We start from the raw sequence: 18,964 nt of genomic DNA on the forward strand, positions 1-18,964 counted from the left end.
GAACCAGTACTAAAGGTACACTGAAATTCATTTGAGTTGTCTTTGGCATGTGTTGTCAAAGAGGGAGAGTTTTACTGTCATATCTCTCTGAAATTTGTTTAAGATAAAGAGTTTGCTATGTAATTCCTTCACAAAGGGAGATTACTGTAAGAGGGAGAGTTTTCTATCTTAGAAGGAGAATTGTTATGTTGACATGTTGTGTTGCCATCAATGCCAAAGAGGGAGATTGTTGGATACAATTGTTAATTGTGTATTGTCCTTGATGTTACACAAATGTCATATCAATCATCAGAGAGAGTCTACCGAGCTCAGATGGTTAGCAAAGCAATTTACAATGTCAACCGAACGTTCCTAAACAGCACAAAGAAAAGTTAGCTCTTACCGAGCTCACTCGGGCATCAAAGGATTTTGTAGCAGAAAGTTAATGTTAACCGAGCTCCCAAGGTTAACAAAGGGAAAGTCAATGTCTACCGAGTTCACTCGGTCATCGAAGAGAAAGTTAGTTTTTACCGAGCTCACTCGGTAAGCGAAGGAAGATTAGTGTTTACCGAGTTAACTCGATCTCTGAAAGAAGTTGCAAGGTTTGCAGTGTTTACCGAGCTTCACTTGGTTAACATTGGGGAAACCATTCTGGAGCAGTGGTCACCGAGCTGGGTCAGGCAGCGAAGAATTTTATGGTTCTAAAGAATTAAGTTTAATTGTTTTGTGCAATGTTTGCAGCCGACTGATTTAATGTTTTTTTAGTTGTTGTAACTTGTAATTGAGCTGACTTGACAATCTGTAAGGTGTATAAAAAAGGTCAAGTTGTGAATTCATGAGATGCAAGAGTGTGGATGCATAAAGAGTGCGAATATATGGATGTAAATGGAATGAGCGAATGTTGAGGAAGGATTAGATATCCTTATGGAACTGCAAAGTTGTATTCAATAAGTGAGGATCCAGTGAAGCAGAACAGAGATCTGTATTCAGCAAAAATAAGTTGCATATATTTCAGATCATTTCATTGTTGCTTTTTAATCATTGTAACAATAATTCAAAATCTCTTAACAGAGTTGGTTTAACAACCATTTTTGTAAATCCTCTAACAAGGTGACAATTCAGTTGAATTGTTCTAAAGACCTCTGACAAGGCCACTCTTAACAGGGTGATTAAATCCTCTAACAGGGTCACATCTAACAGTGTGTTTTGTAACCTTTAACAGGGTTGGCTCCTAACAGGGCTCACTTCAGAAGAGTGAAAATTGGTAACTAGTTACTTGGTGGTTTTTCCCATATTGGGTTTCCACGTTAAATTTGGTTTCTCTTGTGTTCATGTTATTTCTTTTATGCATGCATGTTAATCACTTTAAATGCTTAATAAGTTAACAGAACATCTATCAAGTTTCAGCATTTATTTGTGTGGTTACTGAGTATCAGCAACAACTATATTTTAAGACATCTAAGGATCTGTGGATTTATTTTTGTGGTAACTGATTCACCCCTCCCCTCTCAGTTACTCCATCTCAATTTCCAACAAGGGCATCTAGTAGCATTGCAAGGGATCACCATAAATTTTCATGATAGAGATCTCATTCTTTATAGATTTATGTTTTTTATCTTCCTAAGGTCAAAACAGTAGTCCTACAACGGGCCTCACAACCACATCCTGTGAAGGAGTATCACACCAATCCATTTGCTTCAGCAATTCCACTTACCACCCACATCAATGACCACAATCCCTCTCTCACAATTCCGACTTCACTCTTATTTTCCGAGTAGTGTTCTAACAAAATCCAAGTTACAATCAAATATTTTAAGATTCTTACTCATGCATCTTAATTGATAGCTGGCATTAATAATTGTGTGGTTGTCTCTTTCTTCGAGACCCTGGCTTCATTCAGATCTAGGAACTATTTTAAGAGGTTCTAAGCATTCTTCTGACATGTCAAGTTTTAATCACTCCATGATTTCTAAGGTTCTCATCAAACTTCCTATTTGCTCATTGACATTAATGACTACATGATTGCCTCTTTGTCCAAAACACTAACATCAAAGATATTAGGAATCTCTTTTTAGACTTTTTGAGCATTCTTCTGACATGTGTGAGTTTCAATCATATTCCGTTACTTTCATGTTCGCACTCAGGCTTCATATTTTCTATGTTCACATTAATCATTGGATGGTTGCCTCTTTTGGCAAAACCTAACCTTAGTTAATATCTAGGATTAAGACTTCCTTTTCCTACTAAGCATTGTTTTGAAACACCCATCCATCACCTTTTAATCATGCTCCACCTTTTTAAGGTATTAACTTGCACTTTCTATTGCTCAATGACAATTGAGGCAATATCACGACTTCTATTGACTTTTCTAATAATTATTTCACTAGTGTATCCTCCACTTCATTTCCATCATTTCTTGCTATAGTCTTGTTGGTAGATTTTGCCACAAATACAATATCTTGAAGTAGGGGATTTTGGTAGATTTTGGCAAGTACGATCAACGTGTAGCAAGATTGTGATTTTATAAAGAAATGACTTAGGTCTTTTATGTTACAAGATTCAAGAAGAGTTGGCAGATTAACGGATTTCCGGATGATTCATTGATTAACATCTTATACCATATTAAGATAATATCTTATACTTTCTATAATAGTCAACTACTTGTTTGTAGTCCGTCTTTCAGTCTAGATAGGAATGTTTCCTATCCCGTCTCTTTTTTCTTCAGTCCAGATAGGAATGTTTCCTATCCTGTCTCTAGTTTTGTTTCTAATTCCGTCTTCAGTCTACGTTGTTTCTTTTAGAAACAATGTCCTTGTAATTCTTTATAAGGAACACATTTGTTCCTCTGTTAATCAATGAATCATCCGAAAATCCGTTAATCTGCCAACTCTTCTTGAATCTTGTAACATTTTATTTGCCAGTATCATTTGGTCTTTATGTAAATCCACCTCCAGTCTTTCCTTGTGCCCAATCACCTAACCTATAGTTAGGGTGCGAGTGGTGGATACAAATCAATCTCCACGTCCTTATCAATCACATGATATGTGTATGCGAATATTAATTGAATGCCCTTGTCAATATTGAGGTTCATTTAAGTCCCACGTTCAAAGGGAACTGTTGACCCTTTTATTTACTAATATATGTTTTCCGTTCTCGTTGCTTAGATACCAACAATCTACCTTGTATGCAAGATAGCATTCTGTTGTCCTTAAAGTGTCTCCATGCTCTCCACGTTTCTTTTAGCCGCTCTTAGTCTTGGGTGATGACTAGGATTCGGTCTCATATCTTCTTGTTTGCTCTTTCGACTTATGATGATGAATCGATCAGTGATGACCTGTCATCACTACAAAATACTTACAAGAGGGCTGCCAAAACAAATTTCTGCACATTTTCTTATTCCTCCTTACGCATTGGCCTATATTATATGTTTTCTATCAACGTTTCTTCTCCTTCAACATAACATCCTTTCTTTATTTTATCCCCCTAGCGATGACACATAGGATTTAACCTTTCACTTATGCCTTTCCTGTACATGTTTGGCAGTGACAAGTAGGAATTTAGGTACCTTTCACTATACACCCCATGGCAGGTTTGAAGATATCACCCACAGAGGTATCGCCAATGGGTGATCATGCCCAAATCCATAAAGAGCAGCAGGCCACATATGCATTCTTCACGTATATACTTTTTATTTTGATTTTTGTTGTGGTGCGAACCATGTTCTACTCAGGTTGCTGCTGCAATGATCTCCCTGCTTACTCTATTGTCTTGTTTTCTATTAAATGTGTTGTAGAGAACTTGGTGAGTGGATGTCTAATCCGATGTATCTCTGATGAACATCTGACAATGGTCAGAGTTGAATCAGCCAATGTGTATCAGATTATTAAATGGAATAGGTGTAATTCATTGTGTGTTTCTCCTTTAATCGTCATATTCTCTTCCTTCTACATTTGCAACCAGCTCTGATACCATTTTCAGTTATCGCTGCAAATGTATTGGCATTGCCTATTCGATATGTATTTTTCAAAGGCAATGACCCCTTATATTTATATATTGAGAATAATCCAAGAAGACATGTCCCATGTCTATTTGTTAACTATAATAATAAGTAGTTTTGTGTGTGTGTGTGAAAATAAATATATATCTCACATATAATAGATATATATATATATATATATATATATATATACACACACACAATAGTATTGTCTCGAGGTTTATTCGAGAACAGTTATGATACAGCAGACTCTAAAATTAAACATTCTTTTGATATTGATGATAATTTGGAATGCAATGTAAAATTTTATCATCCACTCACATCATACAAGAAGGCTGGAGGTTTTTACTCACATATCATTGAGTGAATTGTTTTATTGTTAGCAATAACTTTATCATCCCTTTAAATTTCAAAAACAAGTAGTCCATCTCTTTTTCAATGTTTTTCTAAATCCAATTTTAACCCCATTGAAATCTCAATTTTTTCAAAGATCCCATACTTTTAGTTTGCCTACTTTTTCCCCAAAACATTTTCTCTGCTATTGCTGCAACCTCACTGATTGGATTTTAATCCTCTTCTCTCTTTCTCAGACATTGGATCCCTTATCATAACTCCTTCCAAATCCTATCCAAGTTGTCTTCATTTGGACCTTCAATAGGGTTATTAAAATTCTATTACCCTCTCTCCTTTGAGGTGTGATTCCATTAATTCATTAAACTATGTCCTTCCTAATAGCTAGTCCAAGTTTTGTAACTTCTTGATATGGATGGTCCATCTAGATCCTAATCCTCTCAACAAATCTCTTATAATTAAACAAACTTATTATTATTAATAAAAGTTGCTCATTTGGACCCACCAAAGAAAATTTTATCAAACTCTTACAAAAACAGCATTGCCTTTCCTTAAGAAAATTTAACTCAAATTAACAAAACCAAGTTTTGATATTTTGTCTCAGGGTCTTGCCATCATCTTTCAATTTACCTGTATGATAATGCCTTGAGTTTATTGACAAAACGCATTTTTTGGCCACTTTCCTATATGATATGCCTCCAAGTTTAAACAGTGCTATATTGTAATGCTTTTCTTGACAAAATGTCTTGTCCAACACCGGTACAGGTTCAGTCTCAAGTTCAGGTTTTATGATTCAGTTTGTGGATTTGGTCAAAAACATTTCTGGGGTTAGATTCATTTTAGGTTCATTGATACAAAAACATGTAAAAATTTGAAAAATACACATATTTTCAGCAATAATTAAGTTCAAAACACACCAAATTAGTAGTCAAATTCACATGTCACAATATTAAAGCTAAAAGATTTTGAGCTGCCAACAATCAGCCTTCATTGATCAAATACCATATAGGTCAAACGAATCAACATAGATCATCCATATTAGATGATCTATGTTGTGGTAAATTTGAAAAACCACAAATGGTACCACCAACACTAACTCTGCTACTAAAACTAGCCTTGGCATCAGCACTCTCATTCTCACTAGGAGGCTTATAGCCATCACAAACATCATGTCTACCAAAATGAGCAATGGGGCATCCACGTCAATATGATTTGGCTTGATATCCCACTTCATTGTCTCCCCTTCTCTGTTGCCACTTCGTTTGTATGTAAAAGACCACAGGTTTGGATGTTCTATATGTTATATTTTAGGTTTAGGGGATTGAATGGCACTCTTTGGAGTTTCTTAAAAAAGCCGAAAGATTGCAAATTCACTGACGGGCCACGTGAGGAGATGAAATTTTTCGTGGGTTTGACTAGATTGGTTGGGACTGAACCCACAATCTTCTGGCAAATCTTATCCAGACCCACAAGTTACCAGACCTGAAACCCGAAACAGAATCAAAAAAGATTGGGAGGCCTCCTGAGGGTGAACCAAAATAATAGACATTAACCTATATGATAATCTCTTCAAATACAATCCATGCTTTATCATTCAAGATACAAAAATAAATAAATTCATGTCAAAACACAGACACACACACACACACCACTTTCAAATAAAGATTCATTCTATTATAAAACTAATTTCTATAGTTAATGAACACAAGATCAAACAAATTATCATCAACTAATTTTACAACTGCCACTAATATACCATTTTCAGTATTAAGAATGAATGATGTAATTAGTTTCCCTTAAAACATGACTTGGAAGGTTGACTACTGATATATTTCTATAACCATTTTTTATATCTTAATTCACAGTGTTAAAAGCTAAAACCAGTCATCATTTAATGTAAAAATAATAGCCCAATAATTGTATGATTTTGAGCTAACAAGTCTCAATAGAAAGCATTTTTGGAATAGAATAAATCTTAGTCTCTTGTATCATAGCAGAATTAGAACTGATTATTATCTCTTTCTGATGTGTACTTCTAAATCTTTTTAGATAACTAGATATGTATTTATTGTTTCTTTTGAGGTGAATAATGAGATGTGGTGACATGATAAGGGCACAACTCAAAATTTCCCTCAAAATTTTATTAGAACAGAATTGGGACTAAGACCAAGGAGAAATGAAAGGGAGCAATAGCATACTTCATCCCTGCAAAGTTTGCAAGTATAAGGAGTTGTCCCAATCCACTTTTGACATGTATAGGATATTTGAAAGTTGTCTGTTGTAGTTGCCTGAATAAAAGCAAAATTTGGAATCTGGAAACAAACTTGAGTAATGTGGTTATATCCTGTAGTTATAAAATATTTGAAAGTTGTCTAATGTAGTTATATCCTTCTGTGTGCCTACCATCGCTTGGTGGTGTTTCCTTTGGGCTTGGTGCTTGCTTGTGTTGAGCTCCATTTTTGTTGCATCCTTAATTTGGGTGTGGTCGTTGGGTTGTACCTTGTCCTTTTGGGGTCTTGAGTTTGTTTTTATATTTTTGTCTTTTTAGGTCAGTGTTGATATGTTTTCTTTTGTATTGTGTGTATATATATAAATATGAATGCCTGTCTACACACACATGTTTCCATATTCATAGAATCCGTATGTGTATATACATACAAATACATAACTTTTATATATATATATATACATACACACACACCCACACATGCAATTTTAGATGTATAACTTTGATCTGTTTTTACCTAGTGTAGTTTTATATATTTATTTACACTTTTTAAGTTTTATATATTTATATATTAGATACCTTCTTTTAGATATATATATATATATATATAATTCATAACTATACGCATTTAACTATGTACATATGCATGTATAATGCATATATGTATATAATTTAGAGTTTTTTACCTTGTGTACTTATATATACACACACTTATATTAGATACTTATATTAGATACCTTTGGTTGTATATATATATATAGAGAGAGAGAGAACCATATATAAATACTATAACTCTTATATGTGTGTGTGTGTGTGGTGTTTTATTTGCTTGTGTAGTTATTTACTGTATATTTTTTATTTGTTTTTTATTTGCTTTAGTGTTCATTTTTGTATTTATACATTTAATATTTATATATTTGGATTTTCTTATTGATTAGCACTTATTTTTGTTTTAGTTTTTTTTTTTTTCTTATTTATTTTGGTTTTTTTTTCTTAATTATTTGTTTGCTTTTTTTTATTTGCATCATTTTTATATATTTCTCCTTAATTTTGGTGTGGTCATTGGGTTGCGCCTTGTCCTTTTGGGGTCTTAAGTTTGTTTTTATATTTTTGTCTTTTTAGGTCAGTGTTGATATGTTTTCTTTTGTATTGTGTGTATATATAAAAATATAAATGCCTATCTACACACATGTTTCCATATTCATAGAATTTGTATGTGTATATACATACACATACATAACTTATATATATATATATATATATATAGACACACACACATGCAATTATAGATGTATAACTTTGATCTGTTTTTACCTAGTGTACTTTTATATATTTATTTACACTTTTAGTTTTATATATTTATATATTAGATACCTTCTTTTAGACTATATATATATATATATTTCATAACTATACACATATAACTATGTACATATGCATGTATAACGCATATATGTATATAATTTAGAGTTTTTTTTACCTTGTGTACTTATATATACACACACACTTATATTAGATACCTTTGGTTGTGTGTGTGTGTGTGTGTGTATATATATATATATAGAGAGAGAGAGAGACGTATATAAATACTATAACTACTATATGTGTGTGTGTTGTGTTATTTGCTTGTATAGTTATTTACTGTGTATTTTTTATTTGCTTTACTGTTCATTTTTGTATTTATACGTTTAATATTTATATATTTGGATTTTCTTATTGATTAGCACTTATTTTTGTTTTAGTTTTTTTTTATTCTTGTTTATTTTGGTTTTTTTTTCCTTAATTATTTGTTTGCTTTTTTTATTTGCATCATTTTATATATTTTGTAGTTTTGGTTCTAGTTATTCTATTTTTAAAAATTTTGCAAATGTCTTAAATCTTATTTTTCATAATATGTTTTCAGTCATTAATTTGGGGTCTTTTGTTATATTTTGGTCCTTGCCGGCAGGTTGTTTTTTTATGTTTGTCTGTATGTTTCTTGTTTGTTTATGCACTTTTATGATTTCTCTGTTTTTTTGTGCATGTGACTTTGATGTATTTGTGCTTATTTATATTTTTTCATTTACTTGCTCTTAGTTTTGTATGTATTGGTTGTTATTGTTTTTTTTTTGCATTTTTTATTTGACATTATTTCTAATAAGTTACAATTTGCGTTTTTTTCTCTATTTTATGTTATTTTATTTGAGTATTTATGCTTTTTTTGTATAATAATTTTAATTTTATTTGGTTTTGCAGGGTGCTTGATTTTATATCGTTTGTGCTTGCCTGCTTGTGTCTATGTGCATGGGTGTATGTGATTAATCTTGTATTTTCATTGTGATTATTTTTAAGTTGCTGTGATATGTGTGGTATTTTATTGGGATGTGGGTGTCTTATTTTTTGGTTTTATATTTATTTTTATTTCTTTACTTCTTTGTTCTTTGGTCTTCCTTGATCAACCTTTGTTCTATGCGCTAACTCCCTCCTCTCTCCTTCCTTCATTTCTCTTTTTATTGTTTCCTAGGTTTGCTTTCTGCTTCCTATTATCTTTTCCTTCCTGTTGCTCTCTTGTATCCTGATGATGAATCAGAGAGCGTGATTCGAAACATCAATGCTAAAAAATTCTTACATAATCAAATCCAGAAACAAGAGCATCAAACTTTAGTAACAACAAACAAATAATATCTATGGAAAGAAACAAGCAGCTGTGAAGACCATGCATGACTCAGGGCTGTTAATGCTTGATAGGAGATCTAATATGCAATGTTTTGGAATTCTTTTTGGTTGATCAATGCAGAAGTATCTTGCACCCTTTTGATTAAACGTATATTTGGCATTTCAGGTCTTCACACAATCTACATGTGACAAGTGGCTAGTATATATTGTTCAATACTCACTAACACCACCAACTGATAAAATCTTTAAGTTCTTATGGTAGCTACCAAGGCACCAAAGATAATGATGGTAGCCAAGAAATGACTCTTTGGTATACAGATTTGGATAACTATGGACTTAAGTAGCTATGATACTGCCTGTTATTTACCTACAAGATGGAATTTAAAAATATAGAAGTCGTTCCCTGTAAATGTGCAAGACAACAAGCATATTAAACATTTAGCTTCTTCTATAGACCTGTGCTGCTAGAGTGGCTTAGCTTCTTAGTGGCTGTGGCTCACCCTCCTTCAGGCCTCTTCCTGTGGTCCAGATCTTTCTTTTATTGGTTTGAGGACAAACAATGTAGCATAAGTGGAGCTTGTGTTGGAAGATCTTGAAAAGACTTCTTCTTCTTTGGACATTATTGCAGATTTTTCTAACAGCTCTTGAAAGGCTGGGAGCTCAACAATACTGGAGAAGAAAATTAATGATATTGCCTTTGTTCACAATTTCAGGGAATGCAACTGGGTGGTGGATTGTCTGGCAAGTGCAGGAATAAATTATAAACTAAATTCCCTCTGCGACTTAATTCAGTTCCAGATGACTGGAATAATCATTTAACTGCCCTCCCAGCAGATCTTCTTGCTCTCTGATAGTTGCTTCCAATTTCCACTCTCTCCTAACCTTTCAGCTTCAGATATTTCAATCACTGTTTTGATCCTTATGTTGGAGCAGCTTACATAGTACTACTTGCTCATTAATTGCAATTCATGCAATCAGAGGCTAGCTTGATTTTAGTGTGATTTTGTAGGTTTGCCTTTTTAGAACAGCTGCATCTGCTGTTATCCTCCAGCATGCAGAATGGAAATTCATCCGAAAAGTTATACTATTGCGGAGGCAGGTCATATTGCTGATTAGAAAAATTGTTATCCTAGATGTTGCTATGCTAAGAATCATTCAGTGGTCTGATCAACATTGGTGAAATCCACAGTGACGTGGTGATCAGAGAGGATTTCAATAACACATTCAGAGCCAAGTCACTGAATGAGGGAACAAAGGAATGGGTTTTAAGTTGCATTCTTTCTGGAGAGGAAAACTTTTCATTTACTTTATTTATGATAGGCTGTGGAGGTTTGAAGGCCATCCAGTCTCAGAGAGTGAGCATATGGTTTGAGGTTGAAAATCTTTGTCCAGAGATAAACCTTTACTAAGAAGGGAGCACAGCTGGCCAGATACCGTCAAGAATTGGCAAAATATTTGTATGACTATGAGTTATTTGGGGGATGGATGCCCGAGTTTCAAGCTTCAACACTGACAGTGATGTTCAAAGATGGTGTTTTTCAAGCCAAAAGGAAAACATTCCTTGAGCTGGCAGTGTCTGTCACAAAAAACACTGCAGCATATCTGGTCCTCTTGACTTGCTCATTTACCACAAGGGTATTCTGTTGTTGGTTTTGGCACAGGTTCCTTTGGATGAGAAGGTCACCAAATTTCTCCATGAGACTTTTTTTGTATAAATCGAAATTAGCTGTAGACAGGTGTGTTTGTTCCTAATTTAATGTTTGAGATGGTTTTAAGACATTTTCCAGGTTTGTTGTCTCTGGAATCCCCCCATTGCACTAAAGTTTTATACAGGAGAGGACCCTTATTGAACCCTTAACTCACTTTGTGAATGTGTGTATACACACACATGACACACAAGAGAGTTGTACAGAAAAGATGCATGCTGATTAGAAAATACTAGAGAGGTCATATTGACCCAAAACAAAAGTAATTGAATGGAAAACTTCAAAATCTATATAAGAGGAATAACAATGTTATAGATATGTGTGTGCATAGAGAGAGACAGAGAGTCGTATTGACCAGAAATATAGTTGGATAATTGATGTACAAGAAAGAGATATAACAATGGGAAAGCCAATGGTACTCGACGAAATCAAAGAAAGAGAGCCAAGTGACATTTGAAAAACTTAAATATATAATAACATGTTATGTACCACCAAATTTTATAAGGCAACATTTTCTCAAAAGCTAACTCCAAAATCCAAACTAAAACATATAAGAATAGAGAACCAAACCATCAAGTTGCAAAAAGATGACAAAGATAAATTCATAACATACAAATAATAACAAATAAACTATTCACATGTAAAATGTAAATGATAACAAATAAACTATTCACATGTAAAATGTAAATGCATTAGTTAATTACTATGTTGGAGAAACACTTTAAGGCCCATAATTTTAAAAATAATTAAGAGCTACACACATGACACATACCAATAATCAAGAGTCATCTGCTTGAGTTTTGCTTCTAACCGAAGAAAGATTGCAGTTCTTTCAAAGTCTTGTTTATCATGTGCAGGTTCAATGAAGCTTGCCTCAAGAACACCTGTTATACATATTAAAAATTACAATATGCAGAAAAAGATACAATCATATTACCAAACTAATCAATTTTAGCACAATCTTCTGTCAATGGTGTGTCCTTTCATTATGAAACAGTGTACCAACAGACCTTGGTCCACTAGCATTGCGTTGGCAGTGTCTTGAATAGGGTTTGAATACATACCTACGACACCTCTTCCTCTACTGCTATTATCTTGCCAAACCTTCCAAAAGGGCTGTGTAAGAAAGCATTAACATAAACGAATAGTAAATCCCAATGAATCTAGACAGCAACGCTTAATAACTAATACTAAAGTAAATGCAGATTCAACAAGCATTTTATAGTGGAAACAAATACAGGGTACTTCCAACAAATAGAAACAATGAAGAAATATTGTATCATAAAATAGAAAAGATATAGTTCTTATAAAATTATCCTCAACATTTTATGGAACATGCATGTTGTTTATTTTAAACCAAAGGTTCCCTTTACTAACCATGATAAGTCGATTCTTGTGATAAACATTGAAACCATGAACATTAACAAAGGGAGCTTCTTTTGTAAATCCTATGGTTGTTTCAACAACTACCTGCATCAATTAAAACAGATACATCATTCAGATCTCCATGCTCATCAATATATATAATTATTATAAAAATCCACCACATAAATTCCCAGAACAACTCTGGCTGACAGAACCACTAGAATAAAAGTGCAGCCATAAATGGAATATTTTTCTTCCAATCATGTGGAAGAGTACAAACATAAAATGACACCGGAAGATGTCATTGAGTAATGTGCAGGTGCAGGGGTTACACTCTTAAAATCAGGCAGAATCCCAGAAGGTTCCTTATTGTCACTAAAGCAGGAGAAAGGGTTGAAGAAAAGATCATCTGATGTATCTCCTTTATTTGTAATAAGTAAAAATGATTATATTATTATCATCATCCCATAATATTCTAAATGGGTGACTGTAAGGTCGTGTAATACTGAACTGTTATTCTTTTAAGTTATTGGCAAGACCAGAGGTTTTCTTTGCCCAGTTATTTCCTACTGGTGCACCCACTGAACCAGGTTTGTAAAATCTTAAAAATTAATAAAAATATTGGCTATGGCCTATTATCTATCAAAAAGAAAACATAAGATGACACTGAAAACCTCAAATTTGTATCATGTACATTTACAGGTACTTATTCAGAAAATTATTAAATCTATATGACAAGATATAAATGTCGCTAGTGAGAGCAAAAACGACAAGGAGAAAAAGTGGTTGCACTATCATTCATGATGTGAATTATAAACAACCATCTCCAAATACAAAAGAACTAGAATTCATACTTACCTCTTTCATACCAGCACCAAGTTGTGGCTTGTAAGTTACTATTTTCGAAAATTTCAGATCATTAGCTATGCTGTGATGTTCAACAAGTACCCCCCTCAAAATAATCTTGAAATTTGATGGCATCCTTAAATAAAGGATAGATGCATAGGCCTATAATAAAACAAGGACATGTTCACTCAAATCCATATCTGCTTCACCCTAACTTTATTGATGTAACCTCAAAAATAATTAAGAAAATATATATTCCTGCATAGGACAATATCAAAAAAATTGCATACTTACACGTAGGGAATATGACAATCGGTATGAGATGTGTGATCGGAGCAATTCCCACTGTGAATTCTTAAGGTTGCACATTTTGCTACCTCCCCGCAACTTTATATCCTGCAAAATACATGGGAATGTGCAATATCACTAAACCAACAGTACGTGGTACTTATTCAACAACAATCTACTAAGCAGAATCATTAAAAGCTTTTTGTAACTTTTTCTCCTGAGTATTTTCCAAGGAAACACAAAACTGTTTCCAAGCCTCAATACATCCCTTTAATTCCAGATCAAAGAGGTATCCAACCTGCACTGGACAGATACTGAGAGTCAAAGATTCCATTGAGATGTCTCCTATGTTACCCTGAGTTTCCGGGACGGGGGGACTGGGGGATGAGGAAACGGGTTTCTGGGACGGTTTTTTTTTTGGCTGAAATAGGGGACGGCAGAGGATATATATATATATATACATGAATTTCAGAATTACATAGCATTGTCACATTCATCATAGCAACATAGTTTAAAATTATCAATTTCATTCATCAAATCAGCATAGAACATAGCATCAAATTGAATCATCATCTAAGAATTGAAACGTATGATCACATCAAATGGGAGAATCAATCTGCCATAGATTAGACTTTAGAGCCCTTTCTTGTGGGTTTTGGAGGAAAACCAAATTTGTTGTGCCAAATCTTCCTAGACGGGTAGCAGCCATCTTGTTTGGGTAGTAATCAGCTACAACAATTTATTTCTGGGCAATTATTGCTGCTATCAGAGCATTATCAAAGCTGAAAACAATCTGAGTATTCCTCAACCCAACAGCAATCATTTCCAGGTTTGCAATATGAATATCAAATAGAAGTCTGATTTACAATCATTTTTCAGGTCTGGTTTGTTGAACAAAAGTTGAAGTTTTAATTTTCAGTCATAGTTGGATGCTAAGTTTGTAATAGCTTCCAAAAATATATATTTCAACGTGGGTTATATTAACATATTTTATTATTTTAATGTGAGGCCAGCGAATGGGCAGAAAATCACCATTTATTAATGTTTTCTTTTAAGTTGAATTTTATTTTAAAATTAGAAACTTCAAGCAGTCCCCAGGACGGATGGGAAACGGTTACGGAGTCCCGGCGACGGTCAACACCATCTAGAAACGCGTTGACCATTTCCAAAGTTTCCGGGACGGGTTTCCAATTTTCTTGCTTGGGTGGGGATGGCTTGGAAACGTTTCCGGCCGTCCCCAAGTCCCCGAAAGGGGGAGAGTTTCCAAAACTCAAGGCTTAGGGCTGGAAACACGTCTCTGGGTAACATAGGATGTCTCTAACATGGGGACCTGTACTTTAGTGCTAACCTCTTTGTCTTATGAATCTTCTGACCTCAACAATGCAGAAAGTTCAATTATTTATCTTCCCTTAGCAGTTAAAACATCACTGTACTGATAATAAGAAGAAAAATATCACGGTCCTTTTCAATAATATTTTACAGACTGATATTCTACATAAGATGTTCAAAAGTCACTTGTAATTGGCATCCTAAAAATTATATTATTAGTGACTTAGCAGCAGTGGTCAGGCATTCCTCAAGAGCATATGACAGATATTTTTCTTGAGACAGAAGAATCCATTAAAGACTGTATGCTTATTCTGTAACAACCTTGCCTCATTTAATCAGTATAAAGAACATATTCGAAGCCAAGCATCGCTAAATGTTCCACTTTGGGAGGTGTGAAAATGTATGCAACAAACTTCCTAACCTTGCCAAAACAAAAGTGTAGTTTGTGCAACTTTGAAAAAGGTAGGCTTGAGCCTATGGGTTAAGATTCATCCTATTAAAAAAAAGGGTAATAGAGGTTCACAAAACTGTCTTTTTGAAGAGAGTTATAGAGATTGTCAAGGTAACTTCAAACTTTGATGTTTTAAATTTGAAACTGAATCCTTTAATTTCACTTTCATTATGTACTTATTATAATTGTACCCTTAATATATTTATAAGCACCGAAAGGTTTGGTAAGGATTTTCCACTTGATGTATGGGGAGCAAATATCAGTGGGATACATTTTTAGGCCATGGGCAAGGCCAAGTATGCCATCCAAAACTAGTGAAGGGAAGAAAAACAATTTGAATTCATTTGGAAAATCACTGATCAGAGGTGGAACAATAAACTCCATCAACCAATTCATGCAACTAAATACTACATCAAACTCAAGTTTATCTTCCCAAAGGCCTACATGGATGTTAATGAAGAAGTTAGGGGACCTCTGAATGGGTATTATCAGGGCGACATCTAGGGTTGAGGCCAGGGCCTTGATTATTGAGGAGTTAAAACTTACAAGCAGATTAATATTTTTTCCTCACTAGCTACCCAACGGAGAAACACCAAGCATCAAGTGACGAATATTTGGGGTCTTCACTTATGACTTGCAATTATTGCTTACTGACTCTTGAATATTTTACTTGTAGCTGCTGCTTTGTGAAAAGACGAGAAAGCCTAAATACCACAAATATTGAAAAAGTTAGACCTCCATATTTTTCTCAACCTTGTGAAGTTTCTGGATGTGAATGGTAAATCAATTAAGGTTTGTTTAAGCCCTGTTCACACAAAGAAGCACAACATATCACCCATCAACACCTCAATGGCTTTGCTTTTGCGCAAAACAACTTCACATTTGCACAGAAAAGGTCAACTCAACTGCTTCTGGGACTCCGAACTTTGATGAACTTGATTCATACAAAGACGAGACTACATTATGAGGACACCCTAGACAAGATTGTTGATTTTGAGAGTCAAGCAATGGAGCATGTAGCAAAATAAGACATTTGATTTGATGCAATAATCACAGATGATGTTGAACTTCAGGCAAAAGAAGTCATTGCCATCTATGTTCGAGGTGGAGCTGCAACATCCTAGTATGAGACTAGAGTTGCAGCCAACTATGAGGAGTAAACCATCAATTTTCACCAAAAAGGCACAAGGTAGAGGAATTTGTAATTTTTTCTAACTTGCATGGATATGCAATTATATCATATTATTGGTTAATTGTTTGTTGTATTTGCCTGATGACATGGTCTTGTACTCATCTTGTACTCAAATCCTGTAGAAAACAATCCTCCAACATTATAGACTCATTTGATCCATTTTGCACAAAGTTAAGTTTTTTTCAAGGAATTGAAGTACATTTTTAAGCCCAAGTCAAATTTGGATTTGCCTAGTTATTTCTGCATATGAATTTTCAAACTATGATTTAAATGCTAAAATGTTTTACTCCAGTCCATAGAGATGGTTGTATCCATTCCATAGTTCCCAAACTTGCCAAGACTCTCCGAGTCCCCGTGAACCTTGAGCTAAGTGACCCTAGTCGAGTCCCAAAGGCCTAAGACTCACTAGAAACTCACCCTAGGCAAGACTCACCAGAATCTTGTTTTTTTGCCAAGTCTTGTTGAGTATTTGCCGAATTCTACCAAGTCTTGTCAGGTTTTTGCGAAGTCCACACTGAGACCCACTGAGCCCAAGTCTCATTTTTATGATCCATTCACTCTTTTCAGGTCTTCTCACCCAACCCTTCAATATCAACAAAGGCATTACAGTCTACTAATTGTCTGATTTGACGCTAATCAATGGCTACCATTTTTTTATAATCCTAGGAATAGAATGTCTTAGCGCATAGCTAATCCAATAGCTGCTATCCAGAGATGCTTTATCTTCTTTTTTTCATATCTAAACATATATCAGGACTTGCCTATTATTATTTGGCATTTTCTATAGACAAAACAGAGTCTTCTTACCTTTGTAATTTTTACAACCCACACATTCATAATGGAATTGTTTCATAGAATATGGGAACAAGATAAAACTTAAAACTCTATGAGGCACATCAAATATTCAACATAGAAATAGACAGTAAAATACTAATTAATTATTACCTATGCCCTTACAGCACAAAAACATTTCTGCCTTTACAGAAATTAATTTATTACAGAAATAGAATGGGCTAATTCATAAATCAAGAAGGCAATTAAAAGATACAATAGTGCATACAAGTTACTTAGAATGAGTTGGGAAATGAAATACAGAAAATAAGGAAAGAAAACCCAAACAGGGAAGTTCTTTCTCAATGTAAGAAAATCATATTTTGTTCTGACTTTAATGTATAGTATCAAATAGCGGTCTACTGGAATAGGTCCATACTTCCTTGTCTGTATCGAAATCAAGCTCCAGAATGCCATCATCATTAAGCCAAAGATTGTAAACAATGACTTTAGTTCCATGAGGTCCAATGTCTTCAAACTGCAAAACATATAAAGAAAAAAATTACATTCATTTTCAGATATTTATTTTCAATATTGACAATCCTTTTAAGATATTTATTTTCCATGTTGACAATCGTTACAATTATAAAAAGTGCCAAAGAGGCAAAATCAATGTCCTCCAATATTTCCATAAGGAAATAGAATATTCAAACCACAAGAAACTAGTGACAAAATACAAAGTACTGCTTTGTTGTAGATCAATGAAAATTGAACAATTGCCTATGATGTAAATAATGGATATTTTGTTCAAGGAAACTTTACAGTCACTGGTATCAAACAAACTTAGTAGTCACTTTTCTTCTATTTAAGTTGTTAGTTATAATTTGTTTGCCACATGCAAGGATTGATAAATGGAGAAATCTATAATACGTCCATTTTTTTTTAATTTGCATTTAGGCCAAAGATTGTTTGTGTAGTGATATAGGGATTTAGGGGTTTTCATATGGTACAGGACACTTTTTTATTTTATTTCAAACAGTGTTTTATGGGTTTTTAATATTCTGCATTGCCTGCATGGTATAGATTTGCTTTATGACCATACATTCTTGGCTGGAAACACTAAACCCTTATTTGTTGAAAAGACATAGTGCCTACTACCCAGAGGATGAATCACCATGAACAGGGTCCAACAACTACCTGAACATATGATAATAATTCATGTCAGTTATGAAAGGAGGAGTTTCCATGCCCAAACAGCTGATGGTATTTGCAGGCACTCTTCAGTAATAAAATGAGCTAGCCTGTTCAGCGGGCAAACATTCATGCACAAAGGGCTCAGTTGCCTGTAATTTGATTGAAAGAATTTGCAACCCAATATGTGATATAGTGGTGTAACAATTTTGATGTAGGCGAATTCACAAGTTTTAATTGGCTGCTATGGACAAAGGGGAACAATTTAATGATAATGTAAAGTAAGGCCAAATATTTGGAGGAATCTATATCATGTCATTACACTGATAATAGTTCACTGTAAATCCTTCTGCATTTATGATAATGACAATATTACATTAGAATTTGTTCAGTCTAGACTCTCTACTTTCCTTGCTGTTTTATACCGATTTCCATATTGTTGTCAATTATTAAACTAGTCTGCAACGACAAGAATTGTCCGGTTGCTTAAAGTCACAATAGCTCTATGAGCTTGCCAGTAAATAAGAATTCCCATATGATCGCTCACTTCACATTATCCAGATTCCAATCAGATGCTCAAACTTCAAGTATAATATAAATAATACTTCCAAAGCTC

General features: G+C 34.1%; 1 protein-coding gene across 2 annotated transcripts in view; it reads right to left on the bottom strand.

Moving 5' to 3' along the window:
* The window catches only part of LOC149555184 (protein MICRORCHIDIA 2-like), a 46,641-nt gene that overhangs the window by 14,423 nt on the left and 13,254 nt on the right, over positions 1 to 18,964 (bottom strand). For both annotated transcript variants that reach the window (XM_089829246.1, XM_089829247.1), the window contains exons 10-15: positions 17,597 to 17,695; positions 13,421 to 13,522; positions 13,139 to 13,288; positions 12,293 to 12,385; positions 11,980 to 12,031; positions 11,688 to 11,799 (exon numbers count right to left, since the gene is read on the bottom strand). In XM_089829246.1, coding sequence (XP_089685372.1) covers positions 11,688 to 11,799; positions 11,980 to 12,031; positions 12,293 to 12,385; positions 13,139 to 13,288; positions 13,421 to 13,522; positions 17,597 to 17,695 — 608 coding nt within the window. The remainder of the gene's footprint in view (positions 1 to 11,687; positions 11,800 to 11,979; positions 12,032 to 12,292; positions 12,386 to 13,138; positions 13,289 to 13,420; positions 13,523 to 17,596; positions 17,696 to 18,964) is intronic.

This window comes from Cupressus sempervirens, chromosome 5 (assembly GCF_028749045.1).
Source record: "Cupressus sempervirens isolate cs-2001-9-10 chromosome 5, ASM2874904v1, whole genome shotgun sequence".
In the NCBI taxonomy this organism is placed as follows: domain Eukaryota; kingdom Viridiplantae; phylum Streptophyta; class Pinopsida; order Cupressales; family Cupressaceae; genus Cupressus; species Cupressus sempervirens.